The following is a 14,436-nucleotide window of genomic DNA, read 5'->3' on the forward strand; positions in this document are numbered from 1 at the left end:
CACGGTATTAAAATAAGGCAGTGGAATAACCCACCAAGTTGCATTTTCTAAATATTAAGTGTTACAGGCAGCATGCTGCAAAGAGTTATGGGCAGAATGGTCAACTTTTCCAGTTGTGTGGAGTGCTTTTAGGAAAGGCATATGATTGATTTCTTTTTGAAGGCTTTCTCTCCCTACCTAGAAATAAAAGCTATTTTATTAGAAAATCTTCATTAGCCTAGAAGAAAGTAAGTTTATTACAAGCTTCAGTATGTGTTTCTCAGGTATTGTGTTTAGTGGACATAGGTTCTGGTGGATCCAGTTGTTAGTGAAAGAGCTGTGTAACTCCTGAATTATTTTTAGTGTTCTTATTTCATTTAAGGGGAAAAAACCCTTATGATAATTATTGTGATGTTAAAGAGAAAATCTGTGACCTATATTACACACTATGTCGTTAAATGCAAATACTGTTTGTAGAATATTTGTGCCTATTTTACACATCATATAATCGTTGCTTTTAATGATACTCTTCAAAGGTTTGTTTAATTTCCACTCCATACTAGAAGGTATGCTGAACAGGGGAGGTACCTCCTGATCATTAATGAATTTTCCGTAAAGGAATTAGTGTGCAGAAAACCTTACAAATAAGTTATGGTTATTCTCTAGTGTCACACAGTGGGATAGAATGAAAACTTTAGAACAAAAATTCTGAAAAATACTCCTGACAGCGATGCACACCCCTGAGTGAAAAATTTGTAATCTGCAATAAAAAGAACATACACTGTACTCTGTGTGATTTTCTTACAGGATATTTCTCACTTGAACTAAAGTATATGTGTGCTGATGTAATTTGAATTAGTCTGCAGTCCACTCAGAGCTGTTGGGGACTAGCGCGCTCTGCATCAGCAAGCATTGGCACCATTGTGGTAGATCAGTAGGTAGCTTTGGGCCCTTATGTTACCATTAATTTTTGGAACAAGTCTCATGTGTTTGGACTGGAGCATTTTGGCTTCGTTTCCTCTAAAAGGGGTATAATTTGTGCACACCGGAACTGGTCAGTGATCCAAACAAACGTGTGGTAAGTGAAGACGTTGGGGGACTTTCCTTCAAGACAGCACAGCTATTCCAAACCAAACACTGATGTTGATATGGCCCTTAGAGTATCAAATATGAAATGAATATATGCCTTTAAAGTATACTCTGTGTATACAGATGTTCAACTTTGACATTGTGTAACTGAAAGAAGTCACTCCGAGGTAAATATAGGTACTTGAAGTTTGACACAAATGGAGAATCTATATTAAATATTCCATGACTTTTTTTGTATGTAGCTGTACTGCTGGTGTTTTATCACCCTTATATTTGTCCCCTGTTTTTTAAGCTGCACACGTTTGATTTTTTTTTTAATTTGGTGCCACTTTGAGAATTTGGAAACACTTTTTTTAAATAAAAGGTAGTTATTAAAACAAATTATTAGCTAATTACAGCTAGAGTGATATGTTATGTTGGCCAGAGTTTTTCTTCCCAATAGTTAACCATTAAACCAATTGAATCACAAACTTACACGATATTCTTTAATTGTGGAGCTAGTACATTAATTCAATTTTGACAAGACTGCAAGAGTATTTTAGTCAGTAAGGAATTCTTTTCAGATCTCTTACTTACATTGTTTGTAAGCTTCTCTTTCTGATGATGAGAATTTCTAATGGTTCTTTTTGTCTCTTCCAAAACAGAATTAGACCACAGCTAGCCAAAGAGAAGATTGAAGGATGCCATATTTGTACATCTGTCACACCTGGTGAACCTCAAGTGTTCTTGGGAAAAGATAAGGCCTTCACTTTTGATTATGTCTTTAACATCGACTCACAGCAAGAAGAGATCTATATTCAGTGTATAGAAAAACTGATTGAAGGTTGCTTTGAAGGCTATAATGCCACTGTCTTTGCTTATGGCCAAGTAAGCTTTACAGTTTTATTCTAAAGTCTTTATTTTTGAATAAACGGTTTTTTGTAACTGATCTTTCTCTTAAATTTTGGAATGGATTAACCTGTTCTTTAATGTCTTAGTTTTATTTTAAATGAGATCCTGTAGGAGACTGTTTAGGAGTCTATATAGATTCTGTGTAGAATGGCAGTTGAAACACAGAAGATATGTATATATGTGTGTGTATATATATATGTATGTATGGAGTAGGTCTGAATTAATAGTAATACTGAAAATAGCATGGGTCCATATAATTCCTGAATTTACCACAATGCAGCAATACAAATTAGTGACTTAATCAGTTGATGTATAGACAGAGGTTGTACCGAGATTCTTTTCTGAGCAATTTCCCATCCCTCTGCATTTTCAGACACTTTTGGGAAGAGGAGCTTTTTTAAAAATAGTCCTAGGGAACTTCAGGCCACACTGTTTGTTTGTGGGCAAAATGTAGAGATCGGATTCCAATGTCAGAGAGCTTTTCATAGAGAACACACCCTCTCAGTACACTGGGCACACATCTTGCTTTTCAAAGCTGAAATATTATTGAGTACAGTGAAGAGAACACGTTATTGTCTTCTGAATATTCCTTTAGGAATTGATTGCATAAAATTTGGTCTTGGATGCTGAATTTCACCACTGTTAAATGTCATATCTCAAGTTCGCTAAGTGAAGTCTAGTCCTAGTGAAACAAAGCAGTTTGCAGAGCCAGTTTAGTAGATTACGTTGTGATACTATCTTTGTCTTAGACTTGACCCACTAATTAAGTGAAAACACAACACTACCTTGTCTTCTAGAGGACTTCACTTTCAATTAAGCTACTTTCCTAGTGAAGGTACAGCTTGTGTTCTTCAGTGCTGTCTATAAATTGAGAACAATGGTAATATTCTCCCTGAGATATTCAGACATCATAATTAGTGAGCCATTTGATCTACTTTGGTAAGGAAATGCAAATGCTGCTTCTACCTTCAAAATATATGCTTTAATTAACAGTCTTGGTTGAAAACATTAACTATTCTTTTGACCTCAGAGATGATAGCTCAAGGCTGACGTAAGCAGCTTAGAGGAAGCTTGTAGGAGAAAGGTTATACAAGAATGCAGGAACCAGTTCAATTTTTTGTGTGATCTGTGGATAAACAGTAGAGTTTGTCCAACTTCTGCTGTTTACCCTTTTTTCAAATGGACTGTTATTGTGCATGTTAGTATTGTAAAGACGACAAACTGACGTAGTGGTCACTGTCTACCACTAGTGTTCACAAACTGTGGTTCTCTCTGATGATTTGGTGCTATTCACATGCTCTTGTGACTACTCCTTTTTCAATTTAGACAGGCGCTGGCAAAACATACACCATGGGCACTGGATTTGATGTCAACATAACAGAAGAGGAACAAGGGATTATATCTCGTGCTGTTAAGCATCTTTTCAGGTGTATTGAAGAAAAAAAACAAGCTGCTATTAAACAAGGACTTCCACCTCCAGATTTTAAAGTGAATGCACAGTTCTTAGAGGTAAATATGATCTGTGTTTGTGTAAATAACTTCATGTATTTTTTTAGAAAGCCAAGTAAAGATTTTTTCTGGTTGCTACTTTTGCATTCATTTCCCACGAGGTGTTTTGAATTCATCTTCAAGATTTCGAAAGGAAATCTTGTGGAGGTTGCTTCAGCACTTCAATTTATGAAAAAGAGCCTTTTTATCTTATTCCAATTATTTTATTAGCTTCCTTTACAGCATTATTTTGAAGTGTAGAAATAGCTATATTAGACATCATTTGTCCCTTTCTGCAACACACGTTTGTGAGGCCTGTTGCTCTTGCCTGTTTGTAATTCTTTACAAAACCTTAAAGCAAGAAACTATAAACCCCCCCCCCCCAAACAAACTCAAAAAACAAAACAAAACAAAAAAAAGCCAAAAAAATCAATTGTACTTTATGCCTTTGTATAGTGACGGTGCTTTACCTGCTTTTGTCACTTTGCCACAGATTTCTTGAGCTTTCAAAATCTGTTCAGGAGACTTCTTATATAAAGAAGAAACCTAGCATAAAAATACTTCTTTCTGTGATCCCCAATGGTTTAGAATTGGGCTTCTGTGTCACTGTTCCTGCTTTCATTAGACCCAGAGAAAACCTGAGTCAGTATGTGGAAAAACTGTTCCCTTTGTGTGTTCTTGTAGACACAGCTACCGGTAAGAGAGGCCGTAAGACCCGTGATCTTTCCGGCCTGCAGCAGCTGTTGGCTTAAGTCTTGCAACTTTTATGCTGTGTCTCCTGCACCTGCAACTATTTTTTAAATTGATTGATTTGGGCGTAACATATTTACATTCCCTACCAAGCTGCAAAATCTGATACTTCAAGCACATGGAGACGAAGAATCAATTTAAGGAAGAGCAGGTGTAAATGTGTATTTCTTATTTCAGTAACTGCAACTTTACTTTATCTACTTTGGGGGGGAAAAAGCCCATTTCTGTATTACTGAAGAGAAAGCTATTGTTTTTTTACTGATGAAGTAAACTAGATCCTTTAGTCACATGTTCCTATAATTGTTTTAAAGATTAACAAGCTGGCATTAGTTTTGCACTGGTATAGGTTTGTCACTGCTAACCTTAAGCAGAGCTTTTTGTTGCTCTGGCTAATGTTTGCCTAGCGAGAGTCTAGGCTTTAGCACGGGCCATGGGAATGCTGTATTCTTCTGTTCTCTGTTTGAACATTGGGGATCTGCAGCTTCATTTCTGCTCAGGCAGCTGCAAGAGTAGTAGTTTAAGGAAGAGTAACCAGTGTAGTTTCTGAATTCCTTGTGTGTTTTGACATGACATTACCAATGTGACTGAGAGTCCCAAAGTAAAGAGCAGTAATTGAATATTACGGTGATAATGGTATGTGGAATTGTAGACATTACAACATATTTCAGCCGAAATGTGCATAATAAACCCTGTCTTATTTATCTAATCTAGAGAAAGTTTAAATGATGTATATAATAGTTTCTCCTTTAACAAAATGCCACTGCTTCTAGTAATTCTTTTTTTATCATACTGAGACTAAACTGGAGTTTCCTAGAAAGAGCTTTTTCTCATTAGTTACATATCGTACACTAATCTTATATTAGAAAGTATCCTCTTCCTTCCATCCTACATACCATTAGGGCTGGATTACATAAACAATAATTTAGTCATTGAACAAGTTGAAGCAACATTTTATTTTGGAATAACTTTTAAGTCTGACAGCTGGATAAGTATTGGGAACAATGACTTCTGTTTGTTACTTGGTTGCTTTTCTTTTAGTTTGCTGCACTCTGCCTGTCTTAACTCCTTGCTTTCCTGCTAACTTTTCCAAAAGATAGGCATATGCAGTCCCATGCAGTTATGGGTGCATTATCAGAATCCTCTAAATTGTGGCACCAATTTGTTTGCACTTAGCAAGGTAAAATGTTGGTAAGAAGGCTCCTATTGAGAATATTTATGTCTAATAATTAAATATAATTCCTTTTTACTATGTAAAGAATTAAAAGCATCATGCAGCCTTTTCTTCTCCAATGGATTTTCACTGTGAGAGGACAAAGCCTCTTGCTTTCAGTGTATGAGAAAGTACTTTGGGTGAATACAGATCTATTGCAGTGGTTCTTTAGCTTTTACCTGGGGATGTTGATCAGGGATTTAATCAGTTTGGCTTATGGTCTGCTGAAGTGAATTGGTATAACCAAATTGAAGGCTCTGGAACTGTTCCAGTGTATATCAGCAGAGACCTAAGCCATGAGATTCCCAATGAGATGCTGCTTTTTCTGTTGCGTTGGGTTTGGGTTTTTTTTGATGGTTGCCTTCAATTGGATTTAAACCCTTTTCCTAAACCCCAGAACATTCCCATGAAACAATAATCCATCTCTTCTAATATTGATAAATGCATAGTAACTTCTCATGTCTTTGCCCGTTCTCACATCATTTACTACCCCTAAAAGTCTGATGTCTTTAATGATTCTGAGTTGAAAACCACTAAATGTACATGTACTTACCTTCAGGAGGCCCAGTGAAACAGGCAGTAAACATTAAGCTGCCTAAAACATGTGGTAAATAGTTGCTGTTGCTCATATGATTGTGCCTGAAAGTTGTATCTAAATCTGGAACACCGAAGTGTAGGCATTGTACAGAGGGAAGTACAAAAGCCCTCCTCAAGAAACCATGGCATAGTATTTTTGGCCTGCTGGTTGGTGTCTATAATAAGCAGCCAGCACAAAAACTATTATACGTTAAATTCATTCCAGGGCAGGAACAGCTCATCTGCATGAGAGACACAAAATTATTAACGTGTGAGAGTGGAGATGAGAAAAGGTGTGATAGCAGGGAGAGCAAGTGGAGTGAGTTTGAAGTGTTTGGAGGAGGGTGCAGCCAACTGAATCAACAAAACAAAAGCCAAGCCCAAGGTCAAACCTGAAGACAGCATGTGCCTGCCACAGAAACCACTGCTGCAGTTGTTCTGCTGGCACCAAGTGCCTCCCCTTCCCTGGTCCCACCAAAGAATTTTCTCTCAGATCTGACGAAGTGGAGGAAGTTACCACTGCTTCTGCTCAAGGCCAGGCTGGATGGGGCTTTGGGTAACCTGGTCTAGTGGAAGGTGTCCTTGCCCATGGCAGGGGGTTGGAACTAGATGATCTTTAAGGTCCCTTCCAACCCAAAACCATTCTGTGATTCTTTGGGTGGTATAATAATAAGGCATGCAGATGACTTAATTTGCAGCTGCTCTGTCTATCATCCTATTGTCTTTGTAAGCTTGGATGCTTCACAGCGTCCTTTTTGAGAGCCTTGGCATTTGGACTTTTAGAACCTTCCGTATGTGCCATGCGCAGATTTGTCAGTCTTTGGAGGAATTCCTAAAGTAATATACATTTTTTTTCTCTTCAGCTTTACAATGAAGAAATTCTTGATCTCTTTGATACCACACGTGATATTGATGCAAAGAATAAAAAATCAAATATTAAAATACATGAAGATTCAGCGGGAGGAATTTATACAGTGGGTGTTACAACCCGAACTGTGAATGGAGAATCAGAGGTGATCATTGAAAATAAATTTCTCTGTAACATATCAAGTGCTTTCTACGAATGTTGTCTGTTTTGATAAGCAGTTAAAAAAAGGTTATGTTTGCTAACATCTACATCTCAGGCAATTTAAAGTTTTTAGAGTTTAGCTGAAACTCTTATTTTCTTTATTTTCTGTAGGCTTAAGTCTGACAAATGTCTGATATTAAGTGCATACTGCTTTCACTTAATGCTAGAAACAGACTTTTGTTCATAGTATAGTTTTGCTGGGAGACAAAATTTTGGCATGTGTGTAATTCTAATCTCCTAAATCTTAAGTTTGTTGTTTTTCCTGTGACGGGAAAGCTTTTCATGATGACTGGTGTGATGTAAATTGCCATTCATAAGTGTCTGTGCATTGTAAATCTAAATACAAGTGTTATTGTTCTATACATTTTTTAACAAAAAGTACAAAAGTTGTCAATTTTTGCCACAGGTGAATGGAAGGAGGATTGCTATGTTACTACCAGGAGACAGTAAAAAGAGGGGTACAAACATTTAAGTATTTTCTTTCAGAAACCACAAAAAAACCCCTTTTAGTTTGCTTATTTAAGAATCTTTGTGCTTTTTGGCATATAGGAACTGAAATCATAGCAAAGAGAAAAAGCTTATTTATATGTAAAACAATAAGCATTATAGCAACAATTTTTATTTAAACTGCAATTGATGCAATGTACTTCTTGTGTGTTTTCTAGATGATGCAGTGCTTGAAGCTGGGGGCTTTGTCTCGAACCACTGCCAGCACTCAGATGAATGTTCAGAGCTCACGATCACATGCTATCTTTACTATACACTTATGTCAAACCAGAGTCTGTCCTGCATTTAACACTGTACGTATCTTTGCTGTTACTAAACTTCACTTTAGCGACCATTTTTCAAAATGCGAATATGGTTTTGGCAGCCACTGCTTTTTGAATTGCACTTAGTAAAGATGCTACAGTCATCATCATGCTCAATGAGTTTGCTAAGCATTATAATAATTTGATTTAATCTGTGCATATGTAACCATTCTCTAGCCAGAGGGAACAATAAACTGCAGTCTCTTACATGAACCTGCCCATTCTCCTCTAGCGTTTTCTTCAGTATTTCATTGCAACATACACAAGTAAGAAAGTTAAAATGTAATTTGTCTTTAATTGGGAAAGCGTTTTTAAGTGTCTTAGTAGTTATTTGGTTTAAGCTTGCAGTCATCTAACTGAAAATGCCTGAATATTCCAGATTAAGTGTTGATATCCAACAAGGGACAAGTAGAAAAGTATTTGATTCTGAAGCTTAGTATATGTATTTCAAACGAATATGTATTTGGGGTTCAGATGTGTTGTTAAGTCTATGCACTTAACCTGAAATTCAAACTATGAATGTACACAGAGGTGTTCTGTAGAAGATTTTTTTTTTATGTGAACGTTCAGTTGTTAGTTGCTGTTGGTATATCTTGTAAAGAGCAGAGTTATGAATAAATCCATACTACTGAAAACCGTAGTAGTTTCAGGGGGACTTAATTTGATTATTCTAAAAGTATCACATTTTAAATATTTTGGTGAACTCCTAAGTACCTGGCTAGTACTTTACACATGGATACCACATTTTTAAGCATGTGGAACAGTGAACTGGATTTGTAATGCTTTCTTGGGGCAGGGAGGGTTCTTTTTTTTTTTTTTTTTTATTTTATTTTGACACTACAAATAATCATTTGCAGGCAAAATGAGGGTCACTCCCTGGTCCTTTGTGGTATGTAGACCTGCTTTATACCTGTTAAAAACACTTTTTCACGCTTTCGACGCTGAAACTGTGGACCTGGTGGTGTGGGCAGCTGTCTGTCCTCTCACTCAGGAGGGGCTGGCAGCACGCTCGGATCCCTGACGGGGCACCTTGGTCACTGCGTAGTGACACTGTATGCTTGGAGGTTTTGTTGAAAACCATCTGTGTAGCTGGAGAGTGAGAGAACAACTCGTTTCCTGTGGGCTGTCTGCACAACAATCCGCTGGTGCACTTGCAGCCTTCCCCACCAGCTGAGCCACCCGCAGGACTCTGGCCTAGCCCTGTCTCTTTTTTAGGGGAACAGGTGGCCACCTTCCACCTTGTGTCAAAACGTGTTTTGCTCCTTCTTTTTTAGGAGGTATGAGCAAGATAATTTGACTGTCTGGAGCAGGACACTGTTAGATCCTGAATCCGAAGACAGCACCCTCTTCTTTCCCTGTAGTATTTAGGAGAGTAGAGATTAGACCTGACGCTGGCCTCTGAATGCTCCCAGAATACAAATTAATGTAAGCCCTTATTGGATGGCCAAGAGAGATGCCGCTCAAGTTTCTGTTGTTGCTACCGCCTGTAGACAAGAGTTTTGGGAGACCTTCATTACTAGGGCAATGCAATTCCAGGGATGACGGTGTGGGCTCTGTGCCTGTCTCTCTGTGCATGGTCCTGGTGTCTGGGGTGGGCAGGCAGCCAGGGCTGCAGTCCACAGCCATGCTGCTCCTCGCCCTGTGTTCACACCGTCCTGGCCGTGCTTCTCAGAAGTTTCTGGATGTACATTTGACTTGCTAAATAAGCGAGAGAGAAAGGATGGGTTAATCGTCGCTTTGAGTGCTGGGAAAGAGAGAGTGATCCACCAGCAGCGTAAATGTCAAAATAGTTGAAAAGTTGTAATAGTCCAGTCTCCTGGAAGTGGCACAATTCCTGATCTCTTCTGAAACTGCTACAAAAGGAGATCGTTTGAGAAGCGTGAAGTGTTTAATTACTGTGAGAACAGTTTGGTCTGCAGCCACACATAACCCCTTGCAATAGCGGATGGAGCTGTGGGCTAGCAGAGTAAGGACACAAAGATCATTGCCACAGAATACCCAAGGCTTTTTTTTAAAGAAAAAACCAAAACAATCCATGCTTACTGTGGTAGAACATTCCTAATAAAGCCTGTAGATTGGGCTGTGTGAATATAAGTCAAGTATACACTTGATACATGCCTATTACATGCTGCCATGGCAAGTACGTAGAAATTGCCCTGCAATGGGTATCTTAGCAGGAAGGTCAGGAACTTTCTCATTCAGTGTTGCTTTCATGGCAACAGGTCAAACTACACTTAGAGTAAAATAAATCTCCACAGTACCTGGTACAGATACACTAATTGACAGAAAAAACCCCTTGGGATTATCTGATGAAAGAGGCTAATTTTATTGCTGTACTTTGGGATGTGAAGTGGAAAGAGGCTGAGGGTTTGGTACCTGCCCATAGTGCAGTGTGTTCCTGGGCAGACTCCCTGCACTGATGGTGCCAGTCATTTCAACTTACTTGGGTGGGTGGAAAAGAAAGGAACCTCTTCTTTCTCCCTTGTTCCCCTGTCATGTATTTTCTGGTCAAGTCAGAAGTGCTGGTGGAATACTGGCTGCTGGGAAAACAGACTTAAAAAAAAAATTCCTAAAATAAAGCTGAAGAATCACGCCACAGGGAAGCTGATGATGGGGTTGAGAGGTGTCAAATCAAAATATCTTTCAGTTATTTGGCAGGCTTATGAACTGCTAATTTAAGATGGTAATATTATTGTTACTTTTCTAAAAATCTGTTTCCTTTGAGAATTTGTTTAAGATTTGCATTCTAGGAGAGGTACACCTTTCGTTGCCCAACTTGTTGATGAGTTTTGTATTTTTTAATATGCGTATTCTCCTCTGCCCTGAAACAATTGTAGTCCATACTTAGAAGTAATTGGTATATTGGTATTCATGTGAATCTAGAGCTGGGTCTTCAAAAATGATACATTACTGGATATGACTAAAATAGAGACAGGCTTTGAGAGATATTGATGTTGTTATAAGAGAATGAATAAATAAGGAAGGAGGTGGACTTGACAAATAGGTAGTCTGGTAAGTAATTGTTGATTGAACTTTGCAGTAGACAAATGTTAATGTGAAAGATCTTACCAAGCTGTATGGGTTCTTCTTTATTTCAGGATAATGCCACCGATAACAGGATAATATCTGAATCTTCTGAGATGAATGAATTTGAAACTCTTACTGCCAAGTTCCATTTTGTTGATCTAGCGGGATCTGAAAGGTTAAAGCGAACAGGAGCTACAGGGGAAAGGGCAAAAGAAGGCATTTCTATCAACTGTGGACTAGTAAGACTATACAATTTGTTGCCATAGGCTGTTGGTACTCTTTTCTTCCTTCTTGTGGTGCTTGTTTTTTAGTAATCCCTAAAGTAGAAATGCATCATGTGCAGAACAAGGACTGTAGCGTGAGACGTAACAGCATATATTGATTCTTAATGGGTTCTGGCTTGCTAATGTTCTCTCAGTTACACTAGACTCTAACAAGCAAATTATAGTACTTCTAACTGTGGTGAAATACAATTAGTTACTCTAACTTTTAAAATACATTGTAGAGATATTCCTTTAACTTTTTTATTTTTATTTTTTTTCTGACAAGACCCAAACAATTGAAGAACATTACAAGCAGTTTGCAAGGAGTACAGGCATGTAAAATGCGGGCAGTGAATAAGCTTCATTGATCAATAAATGCTGGTTTTCTTGTTATAATTATGAAACGTAATGTAAAACCAACCCTAGGCAAAACACTTCTAAGTAGAAATACAATTTTTAACTTATAGCATCTCTTCATATTTTTTTGGTTTGTGTACTGGCATTTTTTAATGAAACGTATTAAGTGTTTTATCTAATTATGACTACACTGAAAAATAGAACTAATTATTATCAGTGAGGATTGTAGTTTCATGCCTTTGTTTTGAGCTGCTTGGCTGTGTGGAGGCTCTTGTGAATTCTCTTGTGCAATTCTTGTGTGCAATTCTCTTTAAGACTTAAAAATACCTATTTATTTTATATGTGAAGACATGCCTTTTTTTCTTGTCTAGTGGTAGTACCAGAGAAGTATTCTGTAACTAGAACTGTCTTAGTGATTCTCTCGCCATCACAGCAGTGTTTATTTCCTCTAGTTATTCTGGCGATATTGTATGGAAGAGAAAGGGAATTCAGTTCAATTTCATCATTGATTTAAGCACAGAGCCAAAAGAAATTTGGGGGTTTCAATGAATAGAAGTATCCTTAACAAATAGGATACAAAATGCATGAAGGTGAAAATCAGTGTGATAAAAGTAATATTCTATACGATCACAAAACTTTCATTTACCGTGAATTCTAGCCCTCAGCTTTGGGAAACAGATTGAAAGTGATTTAAACACTTCAAATAAGTTGCAGAATGTGGTGTGTATGCAGTTCTTCAACTGCTGGATGCATTAAGACCATTTTCAAGACTATGAACTGGTTGTACAGGGTGCCATCTAGAGGAATATTCTTTAATTTGGCATATCAATAATCTGATTGAAGTACATGCAGTTGCACATCAAAAATAATTTTACAGCCAAATGTTAGGTTGTTTGTAAACATGAATTAGACTCTTTCTTAGCAATGAAATATGATAGCCATGGACTAGGTAATTTCAAGTCCTAAACGCTTAAATCTTCATCAGACGTTCCTTATTTCATATCTGTAGAGGTAGTAAATTCTGATTTTTTTTTAATATTAATTCCCCATATCTTATTCTAAATCTAGCATAAAACAGATTTGATAAAATTAATTTTAAAAAGAATATAGCTACTGCTAGAAGTAGAGATCAGCTTTAATAATCATAAAAAGTAAATGCTTGTTACATGAAGTAGTTCTGACTTCAGCGTGTATCTGACATATCAATAGACAGTGGACACAAATTGTGCTAAGCGCTTGCAGATACTGGACTGCAAGTCATCTGATTCACTGTTGATAGCGTGAAACAGTGATACAGTAGACAGCTGTCTGCTGTAAAATGTAAAAATCTTCAGAATTTTTTTTATTATGTTAACTTCCATAAGCATATCCATTTCTTCACAATATGTAGATCTTAGAATCAGTTCCCAAGTAGTTTTATTTTTTTTAAAAAAAGCCATAAACTAACTTGTGCGTTATATGATTTGGTGTGTTATAGCTGGCACTTGGCAATGTAATAAGTGCGCTGGGAGATAAAAGTAAGAAGGCAACTCATGTACCATACAGAGATTCAAAGCTTACCAGGCTACTTCAAGACTCTCTTGGGGGAAACAGGTATGAAAACTAGAACTCTTTATGTATTTCATTGTGAATGAACATGAATGAGTATGTAATCTTCAGAAAGTACATAAACATTAACAATGATAAAAATAGCCACTCTTTTTGCTGGGGAGAGGTTCTGAAGGTAAATTACTGTCATCACAGAAAACGCTGGCCATGCAGGGAAAGATTTTAAAGAGGCTTTTTGCATCCTTCTTTTCAATGCTGTTATAGCTTTACTAGACATGATGCTTCAAGTTACTTAGAAGCTACCATTTCCAGGACAAGTCCTTTCCATGAAGACATCTTTAGATTATAGACAGCATAAATGATAAACTTTGTTATTGTGTTAGATTCTTAGTAATTACAGCACAGTTAAAACCTGTGATGAGTTTCTCCTTCAGGAATTATTTTTTGTTACTTTTTTTTTTTAAATGGTGCTTAATTGCTTGCTCTGATCACCATCGCAGGACCTTGGAGTCAGTTTACCACAGACACTGGCAAGTTTTGTAGAGGTTGTATATCTCAGGGTATGGTGCATATGTCCAGTTATCTGATGTTGGTTTAGAGACTAATAAAAACAAACTACTGTATCATTAGAATTGTTTGTATGAACCTGTTCTGCATACCTACTGCACAGGCAAGGAAGAGAGGCTTTGGCCTCTGGAAGCTTTGTCTAAGCAAACATTAATAAATTTGTTAAAACAATACAAATTTTATATTTGTAACACTAACAAATACAAAAGGGGGTGTAGTTGAGTATACTTCAGCAAGTTAGTACTCTTATTCCTCTATTTAATCCAATATCATTGACAGCTATTTTTAGGAGGGCAGGAAGTTTTCTGGATAATTCACAAAGGAATAAAGAAAAGTGGAAGAGTTCTTACATCGTTGCTCTGCTCCTCAGAGAGATAGCTTCAACAACACCCTGCAGCACTGCAGTGAGAGGAAAAGCAAAGAGCCAGACAAAAGAAGTAAAATAAAGGCTAGAATTTTCAGAAGTGCTTAAGGGGAGGAAGAAACTTGAGAATTATGAAAAAAAAATAATCAGCAGAAATGAAGAGCATAGTTCTTCTAAGCTCTTTCTGAAAACAACTACAAATAGCATTGCTAGAATAAATTTTATATGTACACTAGCTAATGAGCATTTTTTCAGAACACTTCTAAAATTGCACTTTTATTGAAATACTATTTTGACTCCACAATGTTTTCCCATTTTACAGCTCCACTTCTCCCCCTGCTGTTCTTTAGAAGAAATTGCAAAGTTTAGTGTACAGTGTATAGGTAGCAAATGCTGTCCTAGAGCATTTAAGAGGATATTCAGATATATTCTTTCTGTCTGTTTCTGTC

General features: G+C 37.2%; 1 protein-coding gene across 4 annotated transcripts in view; it reads left to right on the forward strand.

The window, feature by feature from the left end:
• KIF21A (kinesin family member 21A) overlaps positions 1-14,436 on the forward strand; it is a 91,541-nt gene that overhangs the window by 27,709 nt on the left and 49,396 nt on the right. For all 4 annotated transcript variants that reach the window (XM_074583478.1, XM_074583390.1, XM_074583563.1 and 1 more), the window contains exons 2-7: positions 1,713-1,935; positions 3,286-3,468; positions 6,847-6,996; positions 7,718-7,852; positions 10,960-11,127; positions 12,986-13,101. In XM_074583478.1, coding sequence (XP_074439579.1) covers positions 1,713-1,935; positions 3,286-3,468; positions 6,847-6,996; positions 7,718-7,852; positions 10,960-11,127; positions 12,986-13,101 — 975 coding nt within the window. The remainder of the gene's footprint in view (positions 1-1,712; positions 1,936-3,285; positions 3,469-6,846; positions 6,997-7,717; positions 7,853-10,959; positions 11,128-12,985; positions 13,102-14,436) is intronic.

This window comes from Larus michahellis, chromosome 1, assembly GCF_964199755.1.
Source record: "Larus michahellis chromosome 1, bLarMic1.1, whole genome shotgun sequence".
Lineage (NCBI taxonomy): Eukaryota > Metazoa > Chordata > Aves > Charadriiformes > Laridae > Larus > Larus michahellis.